Raw genomic sequence first — 10,565 nt, 5'->3', positions numbered from 1 at the left:
TACGGTAATATGAATACGCGAGCCTGTCACTTACTTCACAGATCTAATAAATTTTGTATTTAATATTGGACAACTTCCCCCTATAGTTTTGTCTTCAATGATCTCGATTTTTATGACATAATCTGTATAATGGCATGTGTTACTACTCGGTAGCGATAGATGGCGGTAATAAAATCTGTCATTTTCCTGAATCGCGCTGTCTAGATTCGCTATTGAATATGTATAATGTAAAGCTGATTTTGTTAAATTGATCAGACAAAATTAATTATAGTGTGAACAGTGGAAAACTCTTCCTTAGTTTCATTTACCGTTTGATCCCCCGATATTAGTTCGGCGTAAGCATATTCCTTACATATTGTTGCTAGATACATTGAAAGCATTATTTATATTCAAATGTATAATGAATTAATTTTGTATATTATTAAAATAAATTCAATTTAATAATAAGTGAGACTGCCAGGAACAGGACATTATAGAGAATATAGTTATTTCTTTCATTGTTCATTTAATACTTGATATAAAAATATAAATACTTTTTAAGTTCTAAAAATAAATTGTTATGTTTAAATAGAGATGCAACGGGCTAACCTTTATTAAATACATAATAAATCAATTTAAAAGAATAATCAATTCCTAAATATTTTTAAACCGGCGCAAAAATCATATATTTATCGCCTTATCATCCTTTTACACGGTACATTTATCAAAGGGATATCCGTTGCGTTATCATGTTAATAAAAAAAAATCTGAGCTCCTACCCTGACTTAATCTCAAATCCTTTGGTGCTTTAAATATAACTTCGTTATAAACACTATAATAGAAACATTATATAATTAAATATATAAAAACATTAATGAGGTAATTAATTAGTGCTCCATTAAATAATTAAAGCAATAATACAAACTTACATATTAAGTAGTTTTAAAAATCCACTTATTTATATAACATAGACGGTTTAAAAGCATATAATATTTTAAATAATATTACAAACAACAGAAATATATCACTATAGAAAAGAAAATGGACGACAAATGAATTAGACAATGTGTGCTGCAGCTTGAAACGCTTAATCAGAAATGATTTTCAATAAAAGTAATTAACCTTAAAAAAAATACCATATTGTAATTGTGCTAATAAAGTCTGTCATATCACATGCCATGAGCATGACCATTAAAAACACATGAAATAATAATAATCTATATCGTTTCGGAAAAGGCTTGAACCTATGTAATAATATTATTTAAGTAGCTGCGCTTTGCAGTTTCGATTTATTTACCAGCTCACATTTTATGAATCTCAGCATTATCGCGATAACTTATCGAACAAATGTCGATATTCGATATCGCCTCTCCCTATGCAGTCAGTAGTCAGAGTGAGGAGTATCGTGGGTGGACATAATATCAGCGTAATAGAGAGCTGTTCTATTTTGATATATTTCTGATGTACAAAATGTAAAGAAACGAATTACCAATATCAATGTCGATTTATCGTTTTAAAATAATATATATTTTTGTTTTGTTTATATATTTTCATTTTGTCTTTTTAACACTTTCTTTAATATGTGTGTTCATGAAAAATAATACACGAAAGGCATACTAGTGAATCGTATTCGTTACAAAACATTAAAATAGTTTTATTTTAAATATTATTTAACTGTAACTGTAATGTTCACTAATAGAAAATGGTTTAAGTGATAGTAAATTTCTATACACTGTGTTTATATTTAACAATAAAATCATCAAAAACAAATGTTTTAACAAAAAATATCTTTCGAAATATATAGGTGGGACGTGTTAAGATAACGATTAATTGTATTTAGTGCTGTGTATAATATTTAAGTAAGAAAGATTGATTATTCTTTTTTTTTTCAGAATACGCACACTACATTATTAGTGCGCACAAGCTATACGTTTTATTTAGTACAAGTAAGCACTTGTAAAGGCACATTAGTATTTTTTAAGTTTGTTTAAAAAATTTCAAAGTAACGCCTACCAGCCAGCAAAATAGAATACTTAACATTAAGTACACAGGGCCATCTCAAATCAATATTGGAGTGGAAGGCGGCACGGCTAGTAGGCCTCGCGCGGCGGCGCCACGGACGTGGTCTGCTTGGACACGACGCGCGAGCCCTGCGCCAGCCCGCCCGCGCGCACGCCGCGCCACTTCACGAACGCGTCCAGCGCGTACGCCAGCGTCGCCGAGAACCCGAAGAACTGAGACGGGGAGACATGCCACTCGTTATGTTGTCGTATTATTGCTTTTATGAGGTGATGAAAAACAATATCCATCTAATAATTTATTTTCATCATTAGCATATCTGACTTCTGGTATATAATTATATTACATAATTATTGTATGCATTGTAGATTCATGTTGAAATTATTTTTTCCGTGGAACGTCCGAGTGCTATAGGGTGATCCCATTTTTATTTCTTACCACTTTTATAGAAATGTGCGAAATTTTTAAAGAGAAATAATGACTTATACGTGAGGTAGACTACAGTATGGGCTTCATTTAAAAATACTCACCGCTGCGGCGGAATGTGGGTTATCGTGCACGGTGACGGCGAGTATGCCCGCTATGAGATACAGCACGGTCCAGAGGGCCGTGAACACGAATTCAATCTTCAACCAGGGTATCTTGTAGAACTTCTCCACGATGTGGAACAGGTAGAAGCCGAGCAGGATGCCGGTGAACCAGAAAGCGATCATGGATATCCAGCTGAAGTACACGCCCCTGCTGGCGGTGTTCAGGTACGAGCACTGAATACATATGAATCCTAAAAGACTGCACACCTGAAAAAATATAAAATTATTTGTTTTATATTTATACTAAACTAGTATAAATATAAAATTATTTGTTTTATATTTATACTAAACTAGTATTCGGCCGCGGCTTCGACCCCGTGTTAGGGGAAGATGGGCGTATATTAGGTTGTCCGTCATTGAGGTTCAAGTTTGATTCATATCAAAATCGATTGTATAATGGTGTATGTTACTACTCGGTAGCGATAGATGGCGTTGATTGAATCTGTCAAATTCCTGAATCACGCTGTTTAGATTCGCTACTGAGTACATATATTGTAGGAAGTGAATACCTTATTCCAATCAGATTCAAATTAACGAGCAGTTCGGCTTTAGAGCAGGGCACTCGTGCGTCAATCAGGTCCACCGCCTAACGGAAGACATACTTAAGGGTTTCGCCATCGGTAGAACCACCTCGACGGGTGCCCTATTCTTCGATGTAGCGAAAGCATTCGACAAAGTCTGGCACAATGGTTTATTATATAAACTATACACTCTCGGATTGCCAGACAGACTCGTTCTCATCATACGAGACTACTTGACGAATCGTACTTTCCGCTACAGAGTTGAAGGCCTGTCATCACCTCGCCCCATCAGGGCAGGAGTCCCTCAAGGCTCCGCACTATCCCCGATACTCTATTCGTTATTCACGAATGATATTCCAAACCCAACCCAAAGGGTTAACTTAGCCCTCTTCGCGGACGATACCGCCTTATATACAACCACGCCTTCGACGGCACTCATGACAAAGCGTCTCCAATCCGCGGCCAACGCACTAGGCGATTGGTTCCGGAAGTGGAGAATCGAAGTTAATCCGGATAAAAGTGTAGCAGTACACTTCACCCGCAATCCTATATATATTAGAAATCATATGGCCAACCCGGGAAACAAAACCCTGTTCGACCAACCTATCCCGTGGAAATCCGAAGTTAAATACTTAGGAGTCACACTCGATAGGAGACTCAATTTCCAGTCCCACATCAAAAGGGTACGTAACAGGGCAGCGTTCGTACTAGGAAGACTGTATGTGATGCTATGTGGGAGGAGTAAAATGTCCCTTAGAAATAAGACGACATTGTACAAAACCTTCATACGTCCCATAATGACCTATGCGAGCCCTGTCTTTGCCCACTGCTCACCGTGTCAGATCAAACGTCTGCAGATGATTCAAAATCGCTTTCTTCGTATCGCTACCAACTCGCCATGGTACATACGTAACGTTGACCTTCACAAGGACCTCAAAATCGATTCGATCGCTAAGTATCTCAAAATGCTCTCTACGGCGTATTTTGAGAGAGCTAAACGACACGGCAATCCGCTGATAGCACAGGCCTGCTCATATACCTCCCTCAGAGGTAACCTCCCGCACAGACTCAGGCGTCCAATGCACGTCCTTGATGACAAAGACGACAGCATAACTGTCGCAAACGCTCCCTTCGTAGGGAAAACACTACACAAGATACATATACACCGTTTCCGCCGGCGGAAACGAGGTCCCAGATTTGCGACATCGCGAAATCGGTCGTGATCTAGTATGGTGCTTCGTACAGAAGCGCTTCCCTCCCCTCCGACTACGTCCTGAGCCGAGGTGCGATCTCGTAGGAGACATCCTCAGGATGGACGTCATGTAGAGCCCGAAACGGCTCGAAATTCAAGGCGGAGTCTAGTACTCGCCCCAACGCCCGGTGACGCTGTAAAGGCCAATAGGGCCAACAGCACACATTCACAAGAAAAAAAACAAAAAAAAAATACCTTATAATCATCAAATAAATTGAGGAAAGCTCTTTCTTAGTTACATTTACCGTTTGATCACCCGGAATTAGTTCAGACAGCAACGACAGAATCAGAGTCAACAGAGCTTCTTTCGCATTTATAATATTAGGGCAGACAATATATAAGCCTCGTTATTATTGATCCCAAGAAGGCAGTCCGAGGTTCGTTACGTTGCACGTTTTATATCGACCGGCTAATTTCACTCGTTTCAGCGCAAGCAATGAGGACAGTCCCCTTGTGCTATTCATTGATAGGTTTACCAGCAATATAAAAATATTGAATAAAATAATTATCTATTAGACTACCGTAATGGATAGAGATTTTGACTTTGATTAATATGGCGATTTTATGAACACCTTCCAATAGTTTAAAAAAGTGTTGATGTTATACCTAATAACAAACGGATTATACCACGACAGCACACATACGCCATTGTTTTACATTATTTACATTTCACTACTTTACATAGTAAAATAGATTGCGTATTTAAACTAGTAACAAAGAAAAGGTATGTAGATAAATATTCCCATGCAGTCGTAGTGATGTAATTGAGATTTTCCTTAAAAAAACATATCTATTGCGTATTAATTTTCATCTATGACGTCGCATCTGCACTTTACAATATATGTTTGAATCGAAATAAATATATATATAAATAAGATAAATCGAAACAAAAAAAAATTCTATTAATAGCCGAGATGGCCCAGTGGTAACAGCGCGTGCATCTTAACCGATGATCATGGGTTCAAGCCCATGCAAGCACCTCTGAATTTTCATGTGCTTAATTTGTGTTCATTCAATTCATCTCGTACTTGATTAAGGAAAATATCGTGAGAAAACCTGCATGTGTCTAATTTCACTGAAATTCTGCCACAAGTGTATTCCAACAAGCCGCATTGGGGCAGCGTGGTGGAATAAGCTCCAATCCTTCTCCTCAAAAAAGGAGAAGAGGCCTTAGCCCAGTAGTGGGACATTCACAGACTGTTACTGTGAAATAGCAATAAACAAATAACTTTCGGTTTTCACGTTTGGTATAATAAGACGCCTTGTGTCATAATTGGTACACTGTCTGTATTCAGTCTGTATCCGACACGTACTCAGCCAAAAAAAATCACCATCATATCTTCTCTATATTTATTTATTTATTTGGATCTCCGACAGTTGTACATAAGTCACATTCAAATCACTTTTCACTTTAATTAATTAAAACTAACTATGCACAAACAAATACAGGAGAACACACCATTCACAAACACAATTACAAAATATACAAATCAAAAATAGAAAAAAAAACGGAAAATAAAAATATTTAAATAAAGAATGAAAAACAAAAATAGAAACAAAAGGTAGTAACCAATTAAATTTTAAAACAAATTAATATCATTATTAAAGAAAATAATACATGATTTAACATTCTCAAGTTTAAAATTAGGGGATATCCCGTTACAAAACACTAACGTTGTAACTGTATTCGCGCTATAGAATATTTGACATCGACTTAAAAAGGGGATATCCCCAGTTATGATTAAATATGTCAGAAGCTCTAGCTTTTTGGCAGTCGTACCGCGTACCGCGTACTGCTCCGACGATTCCGCGCATAACTTCAGTGCGATACTTTTCACCTCAATTGCGAACCGTAAGAATTCACTACACTACAGTTTGGTTAAGCGATCGTCAGTTAAACGAGTTATAACTAGGATGGGTAACGCCTGCGCCGCGTGTATTGTAAATGTGCTAGCAGGATTTGTGGTTTACACTGGAAAGGGCTTGTGGTTACTTATGAAGCTCGGATTTACGACTACGGGCATTGTAGCAGGCAGTCTCGCGGCCTTAGCTATGTCGTGCTTCGGCAACGTGGAAGCCGGTAGCATTATATCAAGAGCCACTTCTATGGGTATGAAATCTTGAAATGTAAGTTTCATTAAATATTTTAGTAAAATATAAAACGTCATATTTCTTAAATATTGTTTTATTTCTTTCTATTTGTGATTAAATACAAAATTGATAAAATACATAAACTGAGATTTTCAGTATAATTCACACAGAGAACTATTTTCTATTAAGTACATGAAAAATTGTACATTAGAATTAAAGATATAATAATATGCTTAAATTAAATATATGTTTGAAAACTTGCTAAATGTTTGCAGTTCAACCTACCAATTGCAGCATAGACAAAACAATACCTTTTGTTGTTTGTAAACAATTGTGACCAATTTTCTTTGTTTTCAGATATCCGAGTAATGTGAGAAAATTCTAAAATGTTAACTGAATTAAAATTGAAACAAGTATTGTTTTTCATTTACCTTTATTATCAAAGATGTTCATGAATATGAATTGGAGTGAAGTTAAATTAATAAATATTAGGTACATTCACAAAATCATACAGGCTACGGCATTAACGGAATAGTCATAATCAACTTCAACTATCAGTACAGTAACAGCCTGTTAATGTCCCACTGCTGGGCTAAGGCCCCCTCTTCATTTTGAGGAGAAGGTTTGGGAACTTATTCCACCACGCTGCTCCAAGGCGGGTTGGTAGAATACACATGTGGCATTATTTCAATGAAAATTAGACACATGCTGGTTTCCTCACGATGTATTCCTTCACCGTCAAGCACGAGATGAATTATAAACACAAATTAAGCACATGAACATTCAGTGGTGCTTGCCCGGGTTTGAATCCACGATCATCGGTTAAGATTCACGCGTTTTAACCACTAGGCCATCTCGGCTTCCTTCAACTAATACTAACTGAAATTGACTGCAACATATATATGTGTGTTTTCCCTAAATGAATTTAGTTTGTTAGCTAAATAAATTAGAAATCAATGGAATAAATATCACTTGATCATGTTCACATGGTCAAACAAAATCATGAATAGTAAAAACTCACCACTTGGACAACTTTAAGAATACCCGGTATAGTCTTCAGGTAGGATGGATCGAAGCGTATATTTGTCTGAACCGTGGTGCTGGATGTCACCGTAGTGGTGGTAGTGTGTTGCCCTGGGAATCCACCTTCTGCCATTTTCTTTGTTCAACTGTTGACAATTATTGTAACATATTAATTATAATGAAAACATTAGATGATATTATATTGTTGAATTATAATCAATACATTAGATAAGACTACATAAGATTAATAAATATTAATAACAAACCACAATAATTATGTTAAAAATATCACGATTCATAGAAATCCAATCAATGAAATCAAGATAAATTAACTGGTAGAAAATAATAATGTCCTCCAGACCTATTGCGGCCACGGCAGCCAATTTCAAGAGAGACTAGCCAACTGCGCAGTTGATATTATAGTGCACAAGTGTGTGCGCAAACACAGGTGCACTCTCTATTCCCTAACTTTCATAATCCGATGGGACGGCAAAGAGAAATCCGACACGACCGGAAAGAGTTCAGGCGCAGGACCAACGGCTTTACGTGCTTTTCGTGGCACGGGAGTGTACACACTCCAACTTCCACACTCGGGGATGCTACTGATAATTTTCGACGAAAAGCCCAATAACTTATATTGGCGCGACCTGAGAATTTAACCCAGGACCTCCGGGTCTGCGGCCTTACATCAAGCCACTAGACCAACGAGGCAGCCTTCCATTAGTCATACTTCATCATATTCATGCGTCAAGTAGAAAATACCAATTAATAAACTAACTAACACAAAGTTAAGAAACTTTTATGAACCATTAATCATTTTTTTATTTCATAACAAATGGCAGCACTTTGAAGTCAAAGCTGATTTGGCTTAGCGACTGAAGCATGGACATCTTAAGTCAAGGTTGCGTGTTCAAATCCGAGCAATCACCAATGAGGTTACATGGAAATAAATTTGTCATAAAGAATAATATTGTAAGGAAATCTGCATGGGTTTGAACAGATTTTTATTGCGAGTTGCTATTTATTATTTATAATTGTTTAAAAAAAACTGTATTTATAAGTATTTACAAATTTAACTAAATGCAAAAGGGAAGGTTCTGTGTTTGACTCGGTTTTTGTTTTTATTGTGTTATTTTATACATAATCTATAATAAAACAATGACATATGTATCTTATCTTTTGGGAACGGACTCAAATACAGGCACACACCAATAGTGAGAGAATGAGAGTATTTTGTGTATACAATTTATACCATGCTTATTGCTGACGAAAGCTATAATCACAGTGAACATACTTGCATATATCAGAAGAAATTCAATAACCAACAGTTCACCTTAACAGAAAAGGTTGAGTATCTATGCTAAAGTATACACATTAAAGGTACTCACTATTTGTCTGACATAGTACAGATTTAATTAAAAATGTATTTTTTTTTAAATGTATAGGCTAGCGCTTGACTGTTATCACACCTGATGGAAAGTAAAGATACAGTCTAAGGTGGAATGCGTTTGCCTAGAAGATGCTTATTCACTCTTGACTTGAAGGTACCCTTAATGTAGGTGGTGGGGAAAACGGAGGTCGGGAGGGTATTCTAGACCTTAGCAGTGGGTATTATAACTGTTCCAGAGAGAACAGTTGATTACCTTACTGTCATCATAATTTATTTTTAAATAGTTTGTAACATCTCCTAAACTGCTGGTCTAAATGGTAAAGTATAAAGAAAAATATCATATATTTTAATAAAGATTAATTTTTTTAATAAGTAATTTGAACTAAAGTTTTATTTTAATTATCACAAGAATCGCTATAGGAACTTAATAGTAATATTCGGTTATTGTTTTTGCAGCCTTGGGAATTTTAAAGATTTCGATTTAGAAGATGAGAGTTTGATGTTTTCCTCTGATGAAGGCCATAAAATCTGTTTTTTTTTTAAGTTCAATACTTTCAATGATAGTGAGAATGCTCTGTAGAAATATTTTTACAGTAACATAATTATAAAAATGATAAAATCTTAACAAGTGAGTTTAATTAAATATCAACAATGTTTAAGTTTCAGACTAAACTGATACTAATTGTTTACACTTATTTAATCATTAAACCAAGCCCAATTAAGTAGTGTAACTTTTTATGAAACAAATCTATTAATAAATGTTCTTTCCAGTACTTATCAATATGATATCAATTTGATAAATTTCACAGTGATAAATATTATTAATGTTAGTCATTAGGATGCAAAGAATTATTTATATTAAAAACTGTTTTCACTATCATCATAATAATGAACCTTAACATGAAATAAAATTTATCTCCACCCACAATATTATCAAACTTATCTGGAAATAACCAAATTTTTATAACATTAATGTCTGGCAAATGTTACTCATACATACCTACTTATAATATCATATTCGATTCCTTTGATTTGTTATTAATTTCAACATATATTAAAAACTGTACTCTGAAGCATTTTATATGTAAATTTATAAAATTTACAGCAGAAAATTGTTTTCTTTTCGTGCATGTTCAGGTTTTAAATATACTATGTTTATGATTTTTTTAAATATTTTATTTTGCATATATTGAACGTTTCTATGCGAAATAATTGATTTTATTGATTTAGTAAATCAAAAAAATATTATTGAACACTAATAAGCCACCTAAATTTATATAATCAACCAGCATTAGAAGTTTCTAACATAATTAGATTGTCACCTCCGAAAATAGCGATATTGAGCAATACACATGTGAAATTTTATATGAAATTTAGAAATATTTCTTACCAAAACTCCACTTTGATAATAACTTATTAATAAAACTTTTCCTTAAGCACAAATAAAATATTCCAATGGATATATTTTTAAACACACAATTGTTTAAATTAGTTAACTAGAAAAAAAAGATATCAATGACGAACTTCAATAAATATGGCAAGTTTGACAAATTGATAGCACTATTCACTTCACTCATACCATCCACCCACCAACATACCTAATATGAATTATGAATTTATGTGAAGCGTTGCAATTCTACTTGGTAGTTAGTTGATTACTAATTGTAACATACCGGTATACATTTAGATTAGAATGATAT

At 34.9% G+C, this 10,565-nt stretch overlaps 1 protein-coding gene and 1 long non-coding RNA gene across 2 annotated transcripts; one reads left to right on the top strand and one right to left on the bottom strand.

Annotated features, from left to right (window-relative positions):
• Positions 1-1,923: 1,923 nt before the first annotated feature.
• LOC126780951 (CKLF-like MARVEL transmembrane domain-containing protein 4) lies at positions 1,924-10,496 on the bottom strand. The gene is made up of 4 exons (XM_050505657.1): positions 10,256-10,496; positions 7,474-7,621; positions 2,529-2,795; positions 1,924-2,213 (listed from the first exon to the last, which is right to left on the bottom strand). The coding sequence occupies exons 2-4, from the start codon at positions 7,606-7,608 to the stop codon at positions 2,070-2,072; spliced, it is 546 nt and encodes a 181-aa protein (XP_050361614.1). The 5' UTR covers positions 7,609-7,621; positions 10,256-10,496; the 3' UTR covers positions 1,924-2,069.
• On the top strand, positions 6,015-6,866 carry LOC126780960 (uncharacterized). Its single transcript, XR_007670584.1, has 2 exons — positions 6,015-6,488; positions 6,810-6,866. It is a non-coding gene; the product is annotated as an uncharacterized LOC126780960 (long non-coding RNA).
• Positions 10,497-10,565: the final 69 nt, after the last annotated feature.

The sequence above is a fragment of the Nymphalis io genome, chromosome 3, assembly GCF_905147045.1.
Source record: "Nymphalis io chromosome 3, ilAglIoxx1.1, whole genome shotgun sequence".
Classification (NCBI taxonomy): domain Eukaryota; kingdom Metazoa; phylum Arthropoda; class Insecta; order Lepidoptera; family Nymphalidae; genus Nymphalis; species Nymphalis io.
The sequence above is the reverse complement of the archived record's forward strand: the minus strand, read 5'-3'. Positions and strand labels throughout refer to the sequence as shown.

Excerpts from the sequence above, each read along its gene's own strand:
- LOC126780951 (XM_050505657.1), bottom strand. The coding sequence starts at position 7,608 with ATGGCAGAAGGTGGATTCCCAGGGCAACACACTACCACCACTACGGTG. Across the intron at positions 2,796-7,473 it reads TTCTTAAAGTTGTCCAAGTG|GTGTGCAGTCTTTTAGGATT; the intron begins GTGAGTTTTTAC and ends ATATTTTTTCAG. Across the intron at positions 2,214-2,528 it reads ACCCACATTCCGCCGCAGCG|TTCTTCGGGTTCTCGGCGAC; the intron begins GTGAGTATTTTT and ends TCCCCGTCTCAG.